Raw genomic sequence first — 20,993 nt, forward strand, 5'->3', positions numbered from 1 at the left:
CGCTCCCGCCACCCCTGCTGCCCGCCGCCCCCAGCGGGGCCGGGAGGGTGCCCGTGTGGCGGGGGGCCGGGCCTCCCCCTGCCGGCACAGCGGGGCTCGGCTGCCCGAAGCGCCCCGGACTGCTGCTGCTGGGCTTCACCCCCCCTCCCCAGCCACGTCTCGGCGTCCGGAGTGACCGGGACATAGGTAAAGGAGGCGTCCCACACCGCCTGCTATGGGGGCTCGGCGCGCGTCATTAGGGCTCGTAAGGAGCTGAAACGGGAAATTTCCTGCAGAAGTTCATGTGGAACAAAGTTCCTGATCTTATCGCGCATCTCTAGTCCTATTCAAAGTTTATATCAATTTGTAATAGACGTAGGGACATGACATTTTATGACACAACATAAAGTTGTGAGCCCCTTCAAAATTTAGTCAGACTCACCCCGAAGCACACACATACTACTCAGACCAGCGAGCTGGTAATCGTACATAACAGGAAATAATGAAAGTGCTATGTTCAACAGGCTTCTGTTCCTGTTGGAAAATTAATTTCCTCCTTCCAAATTTCTGCCAGAAAAAAAAAAAAAAAGGAAAATAGAGACTGGCCCCTGTGAGTTATGAAATCCTGTAAAAGTTGGTGATCAGAGTACTGTTTAGCGAATCAATACCAGTTTCAGCACAACATACTTCGGTAAATCTTGTTTTCTTCCCAACTTAAAATTTAAGGCAATTTAACATTTTTAATTTGCATTATTAATTGATTAGCTAATTGATTTCACCCAAATGCACTTGACGAGTCAAAATTAAAATATTCAGCATTTTGTAATTGAAAAATGCACATAATTTGCAGAAGTCCTTACATACAAATATTGAAAAGTTTACTTTTATACAGGGAAATTAGATTCCTGGAGTTCCTTGCTAGTTTGCACAAGGCCTGAGATTCTCTTAAAAGGTACGTGCTACCCAAAATAGGGCATATTTTACTACTTTGTGAGATTTCCATATTCATAAGCATCCACTATTTGAGATATAAATGCAGTCAACAATAGAAAAAAGACAAAACCAAACCAGCTATAAAACAGGCAGTCACTTAACTCAAAAGTTGGTCATGGTAATAATACTGGTTGTGATTTTAGATAGAATGATAATGATCTCAGACTGCACCGCAGAAGCTAGAAGAATAAATGAGCATGATGAGTATGACTTTATCGTTGCCTTAAATCGAACGATGTGACTGACCACATCATTAGCTGTTAGATGGTTTTTGTTATTTTAGATGATGATAGAGAAGGTCCAGAAAGATGATCTGGAGCTATACATATACAATGTAAACAACATACATGTTACAACATGTCAGATGTGTGTACTAGAACTCATATTTTTAAACTTTTTTTTTGGTAAAGCATAGAAAAATATAATGTACAAATAAGGTAATGTTAATTCCAGTACAGCAAAGCCAAACACATGAACTTCACTCTTGTTGAACTTCAGTCCCAGTGTGATTTTTCTGGGCAGAGATGGTGTTTCTCCCCTCCAAATATGTTATATAAAAGTTGGTTTTGTTAATGGGACCTTAATAATTGATATTGGTGGGGTGCACCAGGCACGAACCTACAGATAATAATATGGCCTTGGAACTTTAAAAATATTCTTTTATTTGTTTTGGAAGGCCTATTTTTTTCCCCTTTTTCCGTACATCTGGCAGCTCATGGGGATGCTGTGTTGGGGCACACACCAAGGCAGCGCAGAGACGCACCACACAGCACGGAGGCGAGGCGATGTGCTTGTTTTAAGCGAGCAGCCTCCTTCCATGGCTTGCATGGCAGAAGTCTTGCGAAAACGCGAGTTAAGGACTTGTCAGATTTTGCTCTGCGGGCGTCGGGATGCCTTAAAAGTCGCACACAACACTGATTCCTGCGTTTCCTTATTTAATCTTTAAGCCAGCACCAAGGACACACCTCGCACCCCGCGGCCGAGGCTGTGCCCCCCGGGCGGCCTCCACCCCTCCGCCAACCGGCGGGCGCCGACGGCCTGGCCCGGTAGGGGCGGCGGGACCGGGCCGGGGCCCCTCAGGGCAGCGGTGAGGGCAGGCGGCGCCGGACCGGGCAAGGGTGGAAGGCCCGGGCCGCCGGCGGAGCGCCCTGCCGTTCCCGCCGCCTCTGAAGCGCTTCCGAGTCACCACCGCTCGGCGGGGAAGTGGGAGGCGGCCTCGGAAGGGGAGGTAGAGGAGGAAGGGGAGGAAGGGAGGAAGGCCGCGCCAGGAGCTCTGCCAGCCACACGCGTGGCCGCGGCTCGGCTCGCAGGAGGGGAGGTAGCGCTCAGAGGCGGGTGGAAAGCGTCCCGTGTGGCATAAGCGGTTCTCTTAATGCCTGAGCCTCTTAACGCTCTGCGCCTGTCGTCCTCGGCGCGCAGAGGGTGTACGCGTGTCCTGTGCGGAGAATTTCCTGCCTTACCCCAGTTTATAATGCGGTCTTGATAATACTTACTAAGTTTCGTCCGCTTTTAGCTGTTTTAAAATACTTTATTAAATTATTAAATAATTAAAACAATTTGTTGTGCTTTAAATTTGTATGGTAGATAGAAGAGGATAGTTACTTAGGTGGGTAATCATTTCCTACTCTTAATCCATGTATTCCTAAGTTTAAAAACATACGATGTTTCCTCTTGGGTTTCTTTTTATAAGATATTAAAATTAATTACAACTTAAACCACATAAAAGCTTGTGATAAATCCCTTGCATCTGCTAAATACCTTCCAGAAAGGCAAATCCTTGAAAACTTCCTGCAGTTTTTTTTCTACAGAGATCCCAGTCACTAGCACAGGGGATGCACGGTCCATTGCAGCAAAAGAGGGGGAGTGGATGCATTACCTGGGCTTATGGGGAAATTCTGCGTGTGAAGTTTTTGTCTTTTCTTTATCTATTTTATTTACTTCATTCTGTCTTATAGCTGAGTAGCTTGCCAGTGTGGTGGAGAGTAAAGGTTAATTGATAAGGTAATTTTTTTTGCAACCACATGGACATATGAAAATAGAGGAACAGTAAACATGGCAAAAATATCCTAATAAAATTAATGTTTTGTAATACATTGTATAAATTCTTAAAAACAAGTTTAAATATACGAGCATTCTTTTAAAGGGATTCCTCTGATGCTGTCTTAGTTCTCCAAAAGGATAATAATAATAATACAAAAATACTCATTTACAGCTAGGACTCCAGATGTGGTCTTGCAAAAAGGTTAAAACTGTGCTAGTTTTCAAGCTGTATTTTGCTATCACATCATTAGAGAGGAAACACATTAGTTTACAAAGAGGAAAAAATAGGTTGTTTGTGTAGCTCAGTAATTCTGATAGCAGCTTCTACTTACAAGCTGTTGGTGGAACAGCCAACAGTTTCTGCTTTTGGCTATGGTTGCTCTGTATGATTTTCTTCATATATATGCATCTACCCAGCAAAAGGGAACAGAGGAAGTATTTTTAAAAAAGCTTGGAAAATATGTGGGATAAAAAAATTGCTGAATGGTCTTGTAAAAGCGGTCAATTTAGTACTTGTGATTTTTGTTAAAGTTGCTAGATTGTGATTTAGCAGTGGCTCGACCAATCTTCGATCTGTATTTCAGCTTACTGAATCTACATTTTAAAATCTCATATGAGAAGTTTTTTTTTCTTTCTCAGTAGAGACCTAGTACCTGTTGCTGCTCTGGTCTTGATAATGTTAGACTGATGGAATCATGCCTCCAGCTGAAGATCGTTCGTATTTGTTGATGGGAATAAGGTATGTTGATAATTTTTGTTGGTAGTGGTTATATCCCCTAAAGCAAGACTTCTGGACTTTTCCATGGTCTCTGATTTAAGGGAATTTAATGGGTCTTTTTGGTGTACCACAGTATTTACCACATCTGGTCTATGTTCTGCAGCTCAGAACCAATTCTGTAGCTTGTAGAATATGTAATTGTTGGCACTATATAAATTGGGGGATATATTAAGAAAACAAATCACTATTTGCCAAATTTTTTTTTTTAGATAAAACTGTAGTTTCCACTGTCATTTGGGGAATTAGCTTGTTTTTATTTTGTACAGTGATTTTAGCTGATGGGACTGATCATCGTTCTGTGTTACAGATGTGGTGAACCTTTGTGACTAGAAGTCAAATAGCAAAGTCTTCATTGTTTACAAAACATGGACTAGAGAGAGCAGAGTGAAAAGAAAACGCTGGGAGAGACTCATAGGCCGGGAACAGTTGCTGTTAGTGTGGGCTGGGCAGAGGTATAGGTCTGGAGTCACCCAGCGATGCCAGCTCAGGAGCTCTTGCTGGGTCACTTCCTTTTACTGCCAATAGTTGTTTCCTTTCAGTTCCCAGACCCCAGTTTGGGAACATGCTGCCGGCACGTTATAGAGCCCATCTTTGCCTTCTCAATTTTAGCGTGACAGCACATGCATTTTAGAGGTAGGTTTCTAAATCTGAAAATTTACCACGCAGACAGGTTTTCTTAGCGCTTTTGAGTGTTTTGGTGTACGTTGTTAGGAGGTTCTCTGAGAAGAATTCAGGATGTATGTTTTTCTTAAGCTTATGTTAACTTAGAAGATTAAAAGGCAGAGACATTGATTTTTGGTTAGTAATGATGACTGTACTTGACTGCTTTAATTCTATCTTACTCCAGGTACCTCAGAAATGAATTATTCTTAATACAGTGGCCCTACTGGATGAAAGGAAAATAATCGTCTGTCTTCCAAATGCCCGAGTTTGTTCTTTGCAAGAACATGTTTTACTGTGAAAAATGAAAGGACCTTTCTGGACACTTTAAAGATAGCTGGTGGACTTAGCAAAATGCTTTGTTTGAGGAAGGTTTATTTGTTTGCACTGAGACGTTACCAAGCTCGAACTCTGAGTAGTGATCTGCTTTTGAGCCAGATAAATAACTGCACCCATGAAGATGAAGTGTTCAGTCTTGTTGGAAGGAACAAGGCCAGGCTTTCTGAAAAACACGTGGGAATTGCACTGAATGTGCTGTGGCAATTGCAAAAGAAGAGGCCCCTTCTCTTAAGGACTAGTGACTATGTAAGAAATCACTCCCAGTTTCTTGCTCTTTGCGTTTTAGCAGAAAACAAGGTAGAACACATGGAAAATGAGTTGATAGTGGACACCCTGTACAGTATTCAGAGGTAGGCAGCATTGTGTTGAATTCCACGTCTATACATTCTGTATCTGGTAATAAAAAGAGTGTCGCTGTGAGTCCAAATTCCAACTATGAGGAAATGGGGACGCTGTTCTGCCTGAGCTTCTGTACTCTTACTGTGTGACAACTTTCTGTGCCTCAATTTGCCAGCTCCAAGCAGGATTGATATGTTTTGCACTCCCAGTGAATGGGGTTATGATTAATGCACAAATGTTTATAATGTGTTTTTAGATACGTTTGGAGGGAGTGGTAGAAACATAAGATGTGATACATAATGTGAAGATATGTCTCTTGCGTGATTTCCTTTCAATTTCTGAAGCAAACTTCCAAACTGTTATGTTTTCGTTCTGAAGGCTCAATGTTGAAGACCATGATTCTCTAGCAGGAGTGCTTGTTACAGAAGCATGGAAAAGATTAGAAAGGCAAGTACTGTAATTGTGTGCTTTGTGAAGGGTGTAAGGTGTAGGCATGGTTTGCCTCACACAATGCTATTCAGAGTTCTCAAAGAGTATTTACAAGATAATGTTTCAAACATTATGTGAGTATTTTAAGTGTCAGTTGCCTTTTGAAGGTTTTGGAAATTATTTTTATATAATGTTGAGGCTTTGAGTTGATGGAGTTTGGTACTTGGATGCTGAAGAGATTCAGATACTGCAACAATGGATGTCTAACATGGATTTTGAAATATATTGCCTGTGATTTATGTCTGAAGCAAATTGCAAGTTTTGATGTTTACAATGATAACTTCGTGCTTGCTGTCCAACTTTGAAATGGTAGTTTGAAACCAGCTACGAGCTCATCTTAATACTAGTAATGATGAGTACCAGCTCATCTTAATACTAGTAATATTTTTTTAATTATTATTTTAAAACACTAGTATTTTCCCATTGTGATTTTTTTTTTTTTTAGTATTGTAATACTAATTTTTAGTATTGTAATTTTAATTTTTTCATCTCAGCTTAATGGCAGGAGTGTCAGTCTGGGCACCAACATCACAGAATTGCCTTTCCCAGCTTAACACCTGGGGCATCTTGACAAGTAAATAAATTCAGTGTAGCATGAACACAAAATGACATTTAGGTAATAATTTACATCAATTTTAGCTATTTCAGAATTTATTGCTTCAGGATGTAATCTTCATAGATCTCTTAAACTGATCTGATTAAACTGAAGAACTTCCATTTTTTGGAGAGCTGTGTGTGCACAGTATGTTTTCATATAAAGTACGGAGGTATTTTGACAAAGTTCAAGGTATCACTGTAGGTGACCAAATAGGAAATGTGTAAATATCATTTCTTTGTTTTGTAATGTGAGTGTAACCTTTTATACAGTTGCTGAATTAGTTTTTTGCCTTGCTATTTACTAGAAATAAAAGGCAAATAATCTTTTCTTTCTTTGATGTCTTAACAGGCTTAGTTTACCAGCTCTGTCGAAATTTGCACTGTGTTTATACAAGCAGCGCAGACAGTTTAGTCCCGTAATTGGCAAAATAGCTCATATTGTGGACATGAAACTGGATTCTATAGAGGATGTAAGGTAAGCGTCAAGAGTGAAATTGAGTAGCATGAGAAGCAGTATGTCACAACTGCTGGGGTTTCTTTGTTAAACACTTTCCGTTTTTCTTAACTGAAGTTTTTTTGTTTGTTTGTTTTTTTCTTCCCAATTTGGGCTTTTCATGGACAGGTTTGCTCAGGTGACTCTATTTTCCCAATTACTTTGTGAAGAGTTTCTCTATAACCAATCTAAGTGCTGAATTAAAACTGATGTTCCACTTACAGTGGAAAAACAGCAGGTATTTCTTTAAACAGATTCTAAATTTTACATGGAGTTTTCTGAGAATTTAGAGGCTAGTGATTCACTAGAACTTGTCTGTCTACTATGAGATGAATAGTTTCTCTTTTATGACATTAGTATAGTTTATTATTGTGAGTAGTAATATGGAATCTTAAAGCAGTGTCATTTTTAGACTGTTTTTTGACAAGTTAAATGAATCAATTCTCTCACTAAGATATTTATCGGATTACCTTAATATTAAAATGACTTAAAACCTGTCTTCCTTGTCAAAAGAGTCTGAGCTTCTTTTTCTTGCCTCTGTTCTGTCTGGGTCATTTTAGTAAAGGCTGCTCTAGGCTGCTCTTTTTTTATTTCTTTTTACAGCACCACCACCAGTCTCAACTTCTTTACTTCTTTATTATTATTATTATTATTTTTTTACAGATATGGGCAGCCAGTTTATGAATCTAACTGAATGAGACAGCATTTCTTTAAAGGATTGATTCACCTTTGGTTTTAGTTATCCCCTTAGGAAGGGATTTTTTCTTTAGGAATGGTAGTGACTAGTTTCCCCAGTCTGTCTCTTGAGGATTGATTGGGTTTCTTTAGTTTTCATTGAACATCAAAGATCTTTTTGCATTTTTGAATTAGGCAAGTCAGGGGTGTGCAGTAGGCAAACATTTTTATCATAAACAACTTTGTCGGAGGTGGTTCGAAAATCACGGTCATTTCAGTAATTCACTGGAAGCAGAATTTTGAAATTATTTAGACAAGTGATTTTTGCTTAGCTATTTTTTGTACATTAGATTTAAAATTCTCCATGACACAGAAGTCAGCAACATTGTAACTAACATTCCTTTCTTTGGCTAGTTTATTTAAGAAGTCTGAAATGTGTTACTTACTATGTTCAATCTGTAAGCATAAAATCTTTTGAATCTTTTTAGGATTTTGTCAGTTTTGATGATCAGCATATCTGATGTTATCTCACAGAGTTTTCGAGATCGATTACTAAAGAAGGCTGAACAGCTCTTAGGAGAAGAGGATGAGGTCTACTTCAATTACGCCAAAAGAATAACACAATTTCTTCAAAATGTTAAACTGACATACTATCCATTGCTAGAAAAATGTAATAAGATTTTCCTTAAAAGTGCCTCCCAGCTTGATTTACACAATATTAGTATTATTTTCGGACTGTATGAGCAGCTGGGTTTTGACAGTGCTGAATTCCGCTTGGTTGCTAAACAGCTGCTGTCTGAATCGATAGATGATTATCATGATCCTGAAACCTTTTCAAAATTATTTTTTATTCTTGGGCCTATGGCCGGATCCAAGGTGAGAGAAAGGTAAGTTTATTAACAATTTTGTCTTATTTATGACTTACACGTAATCTTACACACAAATTGAAAATGATTTAGTGTCTCAGGGAATTTCTGAGTCTCTCCATGAGCTGAGCATTAGGTTTTCTAGTTGTAACTTTATAGCAATGAATTATTTCGTTTTGGAAACACTGTCATAGCAGTTTGTCTTGTGGCAGTTGCATCAAAAGCTGGATCTAATAAACAAAGGGGAGTGGGAATACTGTTATTCAAGGCCATCCTGCAGCTCTGTCTCTTAAACTGAATCATTTCCTTTCACAGGGGATGGTGTTAACAAACTTACTGACTTTCCCCTGAGAAATACATGCATTAGCATGTGTTGCTTTTTCCTTTTAAGATGTGCAGTAGCTGAAACAGTCTGAGTCTTGTCCTATCTCAGTTTGCTGTACATCCTATTCTATATGAAGGGATGGCAGCAGGGAACCCTCCAGCATTAATTTAGCAATTAGAGCATAGCATTGTGTGGCAGATCTTGCTCTGCCTGTTTGTCTTGCACCACAAAATCTTCTTTGGGGGTGGTGGTAGTCATGGATCTCTCAAAGTCTTCGGTTTTAGGCAGAATTTGCTATGTTAATTATGATTAGTCATATTATCAGGCTTTTCTTCATGAGCACTTACTTCTATTCAGAGCTCTGGATATACTGTACAATCAGTTATGAAAGCCTGTACTGGTTTTGCCACAGGTGGCCAAAACCTTTTCCTAGATCTTTCTGTACTTCTTATTGAAGGTCAAAGTGAAGCAGAAAGTTATTAGTCTTACTTGTCTCAGAACAACTCATGTTTGATTCTGTTATCTGTAGTTTGCTGATTGATGGTGAATTGCTTAGTGCTTTAGAGTATCTTCCTTATTTTTGTACTACTTTCAGAAGTATTGGACTTGCTGACCTGATGTAGTACGTTTGCGTCTCTATCTGTGCCATAGATCTTTGCCATACTGTTCAGAAGAAGGGTTCACAAAATAAAGGCCCTTGGTTTTCCTGTATTTCCTAAAGTAGTATGTTGGTTCTTTTTCCTCCCAGACAAAGAACATTGCTACAATCTTTGCTCCATCTTTTCAAAAATTTTGCTTAGGAGAATAAATCTTTTCTTTTCCTCTTCAGGTTGCTAGTGACTGCAGCGCACATGGCAGAAGGATTTAGCAGTCATCAGGTGTTGGGGATACTAAAGACAATGCAGAAAATGAAATGTAGAAATTCTCATCTACTCAAAAAGTAATTTTTTTTATACTATTAAATGGGTTTCTTCTATAGGCAAATTATTTCCATGTAGTATGAAAAACTATGTAATATCCCACTGGGAGTGGAGAGTGTGTCACTTACATACAAATGCATACACTCTATATAATTAGCTATTACAGACTTCAGAATATCACACCTTGACCCAGAAGTAGTTGAGACAGTTCAGGAATTTCGTAGAAGGGCATTTGAATTTTATTGAGATAATATAATACAACTTTTATCTTCTTTACTATATCTTTTCTGAATAAACTTATTCTCTAACAATTACTGTAATTTTATGAGAGAAATGAGCATACATGAAGTTGTAGAGAACGCGTCCTATCTTAGGGACACGTTACTGATGCGAGTTGTTTCTTCAAAAGTTATTGTGCTCTAATTTGAACTAAGTTGTATTGTTAAGAACCAAGCCTAGATTTTCTGCAATTGTAAATTGAACCTGGTTTATAGGAGAGGTACTATCTTTGATACAGTTAGGGTGCAAGCAATTGAGGTTTTAGGTGTATGAGACTATCATCAGATATGTGATATGGAACAGAGTTAAAAGCAGGTTATGAGCACCCCAGATTGAATGTAGTTGTATGAACCAAATAGATCCTTGTAAGAAAATAGACAAATGTAACTGTGGTATTGATGGGAAGACCAGGTGAATTCATGCTTTTTCTCCTTGAATCTCACTGTCTAAAAAAGGTCTTAATAGAAGTCATTACCACACTATACAAATCTAGACCTCTCTGGCAGTTTTAGACCAACATAGATGTAGCGACACTACAGTTACAGTTTAAATGAGTATAGTTGTGTTGAACCTGGCGGTGGTGTTCTGTTTTTTCCCATTCTTGGTTCGCTCGTTCCAATGATCTAAATTTAACTGGTTGTAAATTCTGTATCAGAAGTAATTAGAGAGGAGTAGCTGTTTTGCTGTGATAGTAGATTAAATAACTAAAGCCCTCAGCTGGAGAGAGGCTGTTGCATCTAAGTGGAGCACCATCAAAACTGAGGTGGAGAGGAGTACAGGTGTATACAACCCTCCACTTAGGTACTGTGCAATGTGGGACACCCCTTTTTCATATGGCATGTTGTGTTTTGCAGTATCTTTTGCATTAACATAATACCATGCCATCTTTTTCTGTTTGTATTCAGAATGGTTTCTGTTCTGCACAAACACTTGGATAGCTATCATGTATTACAGTTGATAAAGTTAACGCAGTATTTGATGTTATTGCGTTGCCGCGATCAGGAGCTGTTTGCCAAACTAAAAACATCGCTATTTGGGTAAGTATGTATTCCTGAAAAAGTAATGGCCTATTGAAGTATTACACAGTTGTCTAAATATTTTAAATAACAAGCTAAAACGTTAAATTGTTTTCATGAAATATGAAGAAGTAACAAACTCAAAACAATTTGATTCTGTGAACACGTACGTGAAAGGACAGGAAATTGATATTGTCTCAACTGTAGACCTAGCAGTATCTGCTAGTAAATTTGATATCTTTTTAAAATAGATTTTCTCTTCCCTCCATTGGCCACTGCAAAATAAAGACATTGAACAGGAAATTTTTACTGGTACTTTACAGGAAGGCTATGCATTACTGTCTTCTCTGATACTTGAAGGAACAAGTAATGAAAAATATATAGTAAGGGTGTCCTGGTGGGAACAAGTGAAATTATGATGCAGAAGTAGTCTTCTATTGATTGAAGAACTTCCTAGTTCTCGTGGTTATGAAGCTGCCACATAGAATGGGAAATTCTGGAATTGTGGGAAAAGAGATCTGCCACCATCACTTTCACTTCTCAGCCTCTAGGAATGAAGTGCCCTGGCTGAACATGTTTTTTTGTGGATGATACCTTTGTTCCTCAGGCATCTCAGAACTTGGTGCTCCCCATGACGCCTGCTAAGGAGTTAATTTGGCAGTCACAGAAATTATCCAGGCCCTAGAAACCCACAGACTCGGCTAACAAGGACAGATCTATCCTTATTAAGGACTTTTGTGTTCTCAGTAACACGTGAAGCCTCACTGGCTTAGATGCCCCCTGTCACCTTCTTTTTTTCAATTTTGAATAAATCAGAAGAAAGAAGCTAATCTTGGAATGAAAAAAGCTGGTAGTCATTCTCTATGTGAACTTCTACAATGTCATTCATTTTGTACTTATGCTTGAAACAATGTGCTGCTCTTGACTTTTTGAATAGAATTTTCATGCATGTAATTTACTGATTTATTTTAACATTTGCCCTATGTCAGTACTGATGGCCTATTTTTCTTTTGCATCTCTTCCAGTTTTTTAAAATCTAGTGTCATACCTGCTGATACTGCTGCAATAATTCGTGTTCTGGCCATGCTTCCTTCCTCTCAAGTAGAAGAAATCATTGTAAACAAAGCAACAGCAATTCTACCTCAGTGCAATCTCCAGCATTTGAATTATATTGCTACAGCTCTTATCAAATGGAATCACTATGACCAGTTGCACTGGCAAAACACTTCAGAGCTATGTGTAAAGCTTCTGCAGAAAATAAATGACTGTGGATTTCAGAGGCTTCGCAAAGCTGGGAATTTAAATCTTCTGTTGGAAGAACTCACACATGTGAATGGAGAGTGGTTTCAGGAGGTCATCAGGGAGCAAACTGTAGCCACGTGTCAGCACTTGATAGACCAAGTAACATGGGCAAATTTATTACAGTTGTCTTTTTTTCTCATAAAGACAAACCACCGCTGTCCTTCATTACTTGACAGAATAGCATCTGTGACTGTTGAAAATACGGACAAGGTATTACCGTTTTTCTTTCCATCTACTGTGTAAGTTACTCAGTAAGAAAGGACAGATTAGTAGTAAATGGAACAGGTTTAAAGCCCTAAAAATCCATTGGCTGGTTTTACCTGAAGTTTTCAGGTTTTGCCTGAAGGTTGTGTTTTGTTTTGTTTTTCTCTTGAATCTACCATTTCAAGTGAGTGAGGATTTTGAGTAAACATAAAAATAAAAATAAAAGGGATGTTCTTAGGTAGTGTACTCAAGTAATCTTTTTAGCTCACTTGCAGGAGTTTTATATGAAGCAGTTTGTAATTTCATTCCATTAATACAGATTTCAAATACAGATTTGGACTTGGCTACTGTTTTCTAAGTAGATACTTAGATTGCTGTAGCTGTCTCTTATTTTCCATGATACTTGCAGCTTTTTAACAGTATTTTTGCATTGGGCCAGAAGTCATTCTAGCTTAGGATCCAGGCTTTGACAAATGTGAAAGCAGTTTGGTAGCAAGGACAAATAAAGGTTTTGAGATCCTCTCCCTGGAACAGTCTTCCACAAATGCCAAGATTTTGTAGGCTAAAGATGGCCTATGAATAATCCTCTCTAATAGCTGTTAATGGATCTGTCCTACACTTTCTTTTTTCTGGATTTGAATCTACTTATTTTTTAAGCCTTTACAAAATGGCACACTGATAGTGATTTTTTTTTTTATTTTAAGTTATTCATGATTGTTTAAAAGCATTTCCTTCCATTCCTTAAACATGAAATCTGAAAGTTTCAGTACATTATATTAAGAGAAGCATTCAGCTTCTCCACAGCTGCGTGTTATAAACAATGTAGTGTGGCTGTACATGGAAACATACACTCCCAGTACCTTTTCTATTTCTACATTTTTCTTGAAGGATGGAGGTGGTGGACTGGAACAGCACAGTGCTAGGGATTTCTCCTGAGCATTGAATTGATGTGTTTCAGAGAACAAACCACAGCTTAAGCGTTTTCTTCAGTGTAACTCTCTTTGGAGCTCATCTTTGCATTCAGGTGTACATTATAATTAAATATTTCTTTTATCTTCTTACAGTATAGCCACATCAGATGGTGTATGTTTTTTCATTACCCCTTCTTGTGTGGATCTCCTCAGTACCCTGTCTTTTTGGTCAAAATTACTATGTTTTCCTGCTGTCTTTTTTCAATTTTTTGAAAATTTTCAGTTTTTTCTTGTGAGAGCATACTCTCTTTAAGAGCGTTGGATGGGAAACCTTTTTAAGAGGTTAAAGTCTAAGCATACAGTAACAGTTGGATTATCTACATAAAATAGCTTTTGATTTTTAGCCATAGTTGCAATTTTAATGACTTCCACATTTTATTATTTTATTCATTTTTCTCCAGTAAAAGCTAAGGACCCTCCCCCCCCCCAAAAAAAAAGTCTTAGTCTTCCTGTTCTGAACGAATTATGAAACCTTTTTTATTATAAAGCAATATTAGAATATTTTACACTGGCTTTACAATGTCTTTTTCCTCTCTTCCCCAGATCCATCCCTTTGAAATGTATTTTATTCTCTGCCTTTTCTCTGTTCTGAACTATGATCCACCTGGCAATGAAGAGTTCTTTGAGAGTTGTATCCAACATCTTACTTCTAACTTGAGTAAGTGCATTAGAAAAACATATGCTGAGTAACACATAGACATTTTATTTATACTGGACAAGAATGGGATTAAGATGGCATTTTTTTAAGCCACGGGAAAAACTGTGCCTGTATGTTACTACTAATATTCTGCAAGATTGAATGTATGTTTTATGGGGTTTTCTAGCTTCATTTCATCCTTTAAAAAATGCTGTTAATAAGGGAATAGCGAAGTATCCTGAGCATAGTGTAAAACAAATGAGAAGTCTGATTAATGTACTATGCAGGTATTGGAATTAATTGTTTTGGCACTCCCCAAGGAAACATTAGATGAGGACAGGACATGTTTATAGTTCATCACAAAGAGGTGACTAAGTTGTAGGGGAAAATGTATGGCCACTCAATTTTTTTCTTTTTTGTTTGATAATACAGCCTAATGGAAGTGCAAAAAATTGTTAGCTACTGAAATGTTGTGGAGTTGCCTTTTTAAGACGGAGTTGTTTCCTCCTGCAAAGAAATGGCAAGTGTTACTTTGGTGCAGTTAGCAGAGGTACCCCTTCATCTGGATATGTGTTCATTTAATATGTTAAGACAGAAACTTGGATGAGTTGAGATGCAGGAGAACATTGCAAGTCCTTTCTATGGTATGTTGTGTTAACATGGATTTCTGTTTGGCTTTTAAAGGTTGTTTTGAAACTCACCACTTGGTGCTGCTTGGTCATGTTTTGGCAGTGGCTGGTTATTTTCCTCCAGCTCTGATAAAGACAATATTTAATGTTTCTTTCCTAAGCAAATTGGATGCTCAACTTGAAGGTAAATATCTAACTCTGATGAATTTGGTTGTGTAGTGTTTGACATAAAATGAAATTGTGGACATATATATGACTTCAGAAGTAGACTTATTCTTTAAATCATTTGGTGTACTGGAGAAAACCCTCTATGTAATCTAGTCAGTATTTGAAGGCTAGAAGGGAAGGAATGAACAAAAATCTGTGCTTTGTTTTAAAATACTGATATATATTACAGATGCTGCTGCCAGATGAGGGTTAATCCAAACAAATTTTATAGTCAATTTATTGCAATCAGTATATTCAATTTTATTGGGAATAAAATTACCTGAATGTAGTAGTATTGCAAGAAAGAGCCAGAGTCCAAAGGTCAAGAAATAATGTGGAATTCTTACCTGTAAGAAATGAGTCGCATTGGTTTCTTCTCCCTTAGTAAGAGACTGAGTGTTTGTTTGACTGTTTCCTGTCCTTGTTTGCTATAGATGCACTACTGACATTTTGTCATCCACCACCTAACTAAAAGTTAAATGATGAGAGAGTTTAAATTGCTACTTTCTATTATGCTATTCTTCTTAATATCAAACAACATTTACTTTTCGTTTTTCTTTAAAGGATTTTTGAGAAGCTTTTAAAATTTTGTGGCATGAATATTATAAATACTATAGTGCATGGATATAGTGCATGGATATTTATTTAGTAAATAATTCAGAGGTAGCCAGCTAGTAAAATGTAATGGGTTTTTCACTCTTCAGTTCACAGCTTTTTTTTAACTTTAATTTAGTCCTGTCTGATACCTTAAAGCAGAGGGTCCGCTCACGCCTTATGAAACTGAACAGAGCAGTCTGTCTGGAATGCCCGGAGTTTCACATCCCTTGGTTTCATGAGCACTATTGCCACCACATCTTTTATACAGGTAAGAAATTTAGGAGGGGAAAAACTGCCCTTGTAATAATCTGTTTTCAACAGTCTGCTAGGCACTTGTTCTAAAACTTTCCTGCTGACAATAGCACACAATAGAAGCTCAGAAAGGCACACTCCCATTATCCACCGAGGGTGTGTTCTTGAAAAGTGTGAGCATATTAATGTACTTAAGAGGGGATATTTATACCTAAGAAATACAAGTTATATACACAGAGTTGGTATATATGACATAGGGAATGAAGCAGGAACAGGATCATCGGGATTGTCTACTAGAGGAGATGCTGTGTTTTCAGAATGCATCACTGATCCCTACTTCACTTAGGAGGATGAACATTTGACTTAGATCTCTTAGGGTGAGCATTTTTGCTACTTCTTTTTAAACTCACTGCTGTCATCTTCCTCAGAAGAATCGAGGTCCATCAAGGCTGAGAGATGTTAAGTGTTCAGCTTCACAGATGTAGGAGCTGAGATCTTCAAGAACAGTGACCATTTCGGAAAGTCTAGCCAATGTAAATCCAGTATCTCCTCTATTAATTCTTAAGGAGAGATCTACTTTGCAAACTTGTCTGCGTTACCTATGAGACTGAAGATATTTAATGGAGCAAGGCATTAAACAATCTGAAATAGGTAGAGCAGTGACAGATAGTGGGGTATCCCCATAAGAGATGCAAAATCAGTAAATGTTTATTTAATGGTCTAACTCTATAATATATAGAGTATATATATAGTCTATAATAAGCTCTAAATGCTTATTTAATGGTCTAAGCAAGATTAAAAACAAGTAAAAGCGAAACCTGAGAACCGCTCAAACCAGAAGCCAAAGTGTTTGTTGAATGTGAGCGGGAAAACTCAGGATGGAAAGTCTGGATTTGCAATTTGTGCACCTAGTACATTAGTAGGCACCTGTCACTTTCCTCCCAAAATGTGATGATATGATCTCTGAGTTATGATGGAATAACACCAGGGAACAGTGTAAAAGCTTCTTCAATTCAGTGGGCTGACTGTTAAAAATGCAGTTTCACAAAATTCTATTTCAAAATGTTGGTTGTTGTGCATTTTGATATGTGAATTCTTTATTTTGTCATTACAGGTAGGAGCCGAATAAATCCACTGCGACAGCACATTCACGAAATGCTGGCAGAGATCTTAGGAGGGAGCCATTATACAAGAGTGTCTGTTCTCACACCATACTACTATGAAATAGGTGAGAATTTTACTCCTTTAAGGATTGCTATGGAGACTGCTGATACCACTATTATCACCAAAGTTAGGAAGCCCCTGGGGCTGTGGATTCTAAGGCCACAAGATACTGCAAAGAAGAAACTGCTGTTTTGGCAGTTAGTACAAAACACACTTTTAAAAAATGTTATGTAATACAGATACAAACGTTGGATACTGCGAATTATGATTGTCACTTAGTTTTTCTGAATGTAAACACTATACTGATCAAATTATGTTTCTTTTTTCAGACTCCTAAACAGAGTTGTGTTTTCTCACAGATTTTGAGTGCATTCTGGATAAAAATAAAAAGCCTCTTTCCTATATGGCTCAGAATATACTTCTGGGTGCTTTGGAGGGAGTACACTGGAGATGTGACATCAAGGTTGAAGAGAGAAAGGCTCTGCCACCAGGGGCTCAGAGGTTAGTGCCTGGAATTCTTATACGAGTTCTTCCCAGCTTAGGTCAAGTTTAGTCCAGGTTTCTGATGGTCTTGTCCTAAATAGTTGGTGGAATCCCTGGGCTGTTTATTTTTCTGTTCCTTTTCCCAAAGCTTTACCCTTCCTAGGTGTGGTGGGTTGGCCCCAGCCAGCAGGTAAGTTTCTACCCACTTGCTCACTCACTGCCCCTCGGGTGGGATGGGGAACAGAATCTGGAGGATGAAAGTGAGAAAAAATATATATATTCAGTCAATATAAATATAGATTAAGAACTGAAGGGGAAAAAAAAAGAAACAGAAATCAAGCGTTGCAAATGCAGTCACTCACCACCAGCAGATCAAGCTTTGACTACTTTGGAAAAACTCCTCATCTTATTGTGGGCATGAAGTTATGTGGTGTGGAATATCACTTTGGCCAGTTGAAGTCAGCTGTCCCAGGTGGGCCCCCTCCCAGCCTCTTGCCAACCCCAGCCTACACCCTGTGGGGGCAGAGTGAGAAACAGAAGGCCTTGATGCTATGCAAGGACTGTTTAGCAACAGCAAAAAAATGGGTGTAGATTTATCAACACTGTTTTGATCACTAGTCAAAAATATGGCAACATAGAGGAGGTTATGAAGAATATTAATTCTGTCTCAGCCAAACCCAGTACACTTGGGTAGATTTTTGACATTTTAGATTTTTGATTACTCAGGTACGTTCTTGACCTTTGTATTTTATGAGATTAGAATACTGATTTCCTCCCACCTCTTTGAATGTAAGCCTTGAACATGTTGGGTGCTGGTTTTGCCATTTGAACAAAACAGATGCAAGAAAGAAATGCTTTTTCAAAGTGATGTGAAGTTCCAGTATGGCTAGATAAATGTAAGGAAAATGTTTTGTCTAGTTTCAGGAAGTTGTTTAATTTTCTTTTTCTGTGAATTGCTAGGTTTGTCTAGTAATGGTCTTACTGCAAATATCAACTGAGCTAGAAATACCACATCTTGGTATTCAGGTGGAACCTGAAAGTAAATCCACAATTTTGTTGTTTGCAGAATTGCTTTGGAACTTCTTGATTCAAAAGCTTTTATCAAAGGTTCACATCACCTGAAAGGAGAAGCTGCAGTGAAAAAACGACACCTGGAAATGCTGGGGTACCGGGTCATTCAGGTGAGCAGTCAATAATATTCTGTGTCTTCTATTGAATTGTACCTGTAGTGCAGATTGATACATTTTCCTTACAACAGATTTAAAGGTAGTTTTCCTCTAATAGTTAAAAACACCTACTGGGTGAGAACCATTCTTTAATTTAGGGGTGAAATTTTGAGCTGTTTATAGACTTCATAGAACTTGCACCTTCTCTGAAAGCACCTGAAGCAAGGATGAAGTTAAAAAGTCTTAGCCTTACCTTACTGCAGGCAAACTAGCAATCTCAACGTAGCCTGAGTAAAGAAAAAAAGTTAAAACGGAAATTTCAGTTCAATACACCAAAGATTTTTGCATGAGAAAAAGTTGAACATACACTCATAGACCCACACAGAATCAGTTATGGCAACTCACATGTGGGTCATGGATGTTGGCTGTCTGGTGGAGTGGTAGTACTGTGACTACAAAGACTAGTGACCAGAGTTTATTCTCACTCATAAGCATAGATACATTTAGGTAATGGAGGTTCATGAATGCAGATTCTCCAGTATATATAATTACTGTGTTACCTACTCTAACTTTAATTAGAACCCTCGTGTAAGCTTAAGGTTTTCTTCTTTCTGTCAACATGACAAACATCCTTTCTCCTATTGCCTGACAGTATATGTTAGCCTGCTGACATACCACCCAGGTTGATGCATTAACGTTGCAAACTATGATGGCCTGGGATTTTTCTCTCAGTTTGGGTTTCAAAATATGGAAAGTGGGAGATGGTGTAATGGAGTAGTCATAGCCTGTATTGTGTGGGTACCTGCTTCACATCTCTGCAACTGTTGCTGCTTTATGAAAGCAAACTGACTCTACTTGCATAAAGAAGAATTTTTTTTTTTCAGTATCTAGAATAAACCTAGCTCTTAGGACACAGATGATAAAATATGTTAAGGTGGAGAACAACAGGTATCAGAGAGCCTTATCTTTGCTGTAAGATGGTATGTGGTTTGTGGTGTGTGGTTTGTATCAGGCAACATTAACACTAAGTTTTTGTGACTTTGTTCTACAGATTCCTCACTTTGAATGGAATTCTATGGTTTTGTCTACAAAAGGTGAACAGCTAAAGTATCTGAGAAGGTGTCTATATGAAACACAGTGATGTTGAAGACATAATAAAAAGTATTTTTTGTACAAACACTTTATATTCTATTAAACTTCTCATAACATTGGAATACTTACTTTCCAAAAACTGTGAGGTAGCTGGACCAAGGCTTCCCATTGGGTATTGGGTGTAATGAGACCGAATCCGAAATTTGTTACAGTATAAAAGGCAGGTTACAATGTGCCACAAAGATATGATAAGGATGCTTAAAATCTCCCCTTGGTGGAAGCTGTATCAAGTACATGGGTCTGTGACAGTTTTGCCGTAAAAATTCATTATTGCCTCCTAAATAAATAGCACAGAGATTGGTCAGATATGAAACTGTCTAAAGAAAAAGCTGGAAGTATTGTGAATGTAAGAGAGGAGGCAGCAGACATAGTGGAAACTATGTCTGTCCTCCAGCTTGTGACAGGATGAGCAATAGAGATCAAACAGAGATTCTCTGTACTGTGAAACCAAGAAACTGAAATGCAGATTTACTAAGAATAGGACTGCTATTACAGCAATAGGACTGCAATTACAGCCATTCTGTTTTCATCTTCTAGAACAGAGAGAACATGGGTGACTGTCAGGGGAGGGTGTTGTGTGGTGAGGAACCTCCCAGCTGCTTGCTTTTTCTACCCTGTGATGTGGTGTGCGCACAAGAAGTAACGGCTTAAGCCTTCTGGAACACCTTCACATACCTGAAAGGTAAAGTAGTTCTAGAGATCTGGCAGCCACCTAGACTCTGGAAACATCTGCACTGCAGCTCAGCGTAACTTGAAAGGGATAACTGAGATATTTACACAAGATCAGGAGGAAATAATGCTTTTTTTCCAGACATAGGTACTTACTAGTGACTGGATAATTCATGAAAATTTTTATGGCCTTGTTCATTGGACTAGCCCTCACTAATGATAACAAAATTAAACTGTCTAAACCTATTCTGGAAATAATGCAATGCATAAAAGAGCAAAATTAGGCTGAAAATGAAACCAAGAATCAAGACCAAGAAAAGTCTTTAGAGAGTCATAAATACTACCTTGGTTATTGGTGGTGAAAAACACTGTTTTATTTCTGGTGTTTCAAAACCATCTGCCAGTTATCAGGCTTCCTGTGATCACACTGAGCCTGGGTTTTGTCAGGTGGCATAAGATACTGAAACGCAGAAGGAAAAAAGTAGAATAGCCAGGAGAGTGTTCATTGTAAAGTAATAAACTGTAGACTGGTTACACTATGGCAAATGGGCCCATTTTCAGAAGCAGCTGTTGTGACTACACTTCCTGCTACCTCACAAGGACAGCAAGTTGTGCCCTGCCTCTTTCACAGACACACACAATATTTGTATGTTTTCTTGCATTTTTTTGTACAAGCAGTCTTTTTACCACATTGTTTGAAGGCTGGCACCTGCTTCCATACAGGTGGTCTTCAAGTAGCAACTATGCAGTGTAAAAAGGTAGCAGTGGCTGT

General features: G+C 38.3%; 1 protein-coding gene across 4 annotated transcripts; it reads left to right on the forward strand.

The window, feature by feature from the left end:
• Positions 1 to 2,218: 2,218 nt before the first annotated feature.
• FASTKD1 (FAST kinase domains 1) lies at positions 2,219 to 19,549 on the forward strand. 4 transcript variants are annotated; one of them, XM_084289547.1, is made up of 16 exons: positions 2,219 to 2,290; positions 3,652 to 3,751; positions 4,638 to 5,139; positions 5,507 to 5,575; positions 6,564 to 6,689; positions 7,871 to 8,269; positions 9,403 to 9,513; positions 10,678 to 10,809; positions 11,814 to 12,300; positions 13,809 to 13,923; positions 14,587 to 14,715; positions 15,472 to 15,603; positions 16,702 to 16,815; positions 17,111 to 17,252; positions 18,301 to 18,415; positions 19,452 to 19,549. In XM_084289547.1, the coding sequence occupies exons 3-16, from the start codon at positions 4,805 to 4,807 to the stop codon at positions 19,539 to 19,541; spliced, it is 2,496 nt and encodes an 831-aa protein (XP_084145673.1). In that variant the 5' UTR covers positions 2,219 to 2,290; positions 3,652 to 3,751; positions 4,638 to 4,804; the 3' UTR covers positions 19,542 to 19,549. The 4 variants fall into 4 exon arrangements, with proteins under 4 accessions (XP_084145673.1, XP_084145672.1, XP_084145674.1 ...); XM_084289546.1 differs by having other exon boundaries at positions 2,230 to 2,578; XM_084289548.1 differs by lacking the exon at positions 2,219 to 2,290 and adding an exon at positions 2,466 to 2,578 and having other exon boundaries at positions 3,655 to 3,751.
• Positions 19,550 to 20,993: the final 1,444 nt, after the last annotated feature.

This window comes from Netta rufina (genome assembly GCF_964035555.1).
Source record: "Netta rufina genome assembly, chromosome: 6".
Taxonomy (NCBI): domain Eukaryota; kingdom Metazoa; phylum Chordata; class Aves; order Anseriformes; family Anatidae; genus Netta; species Netta rufina.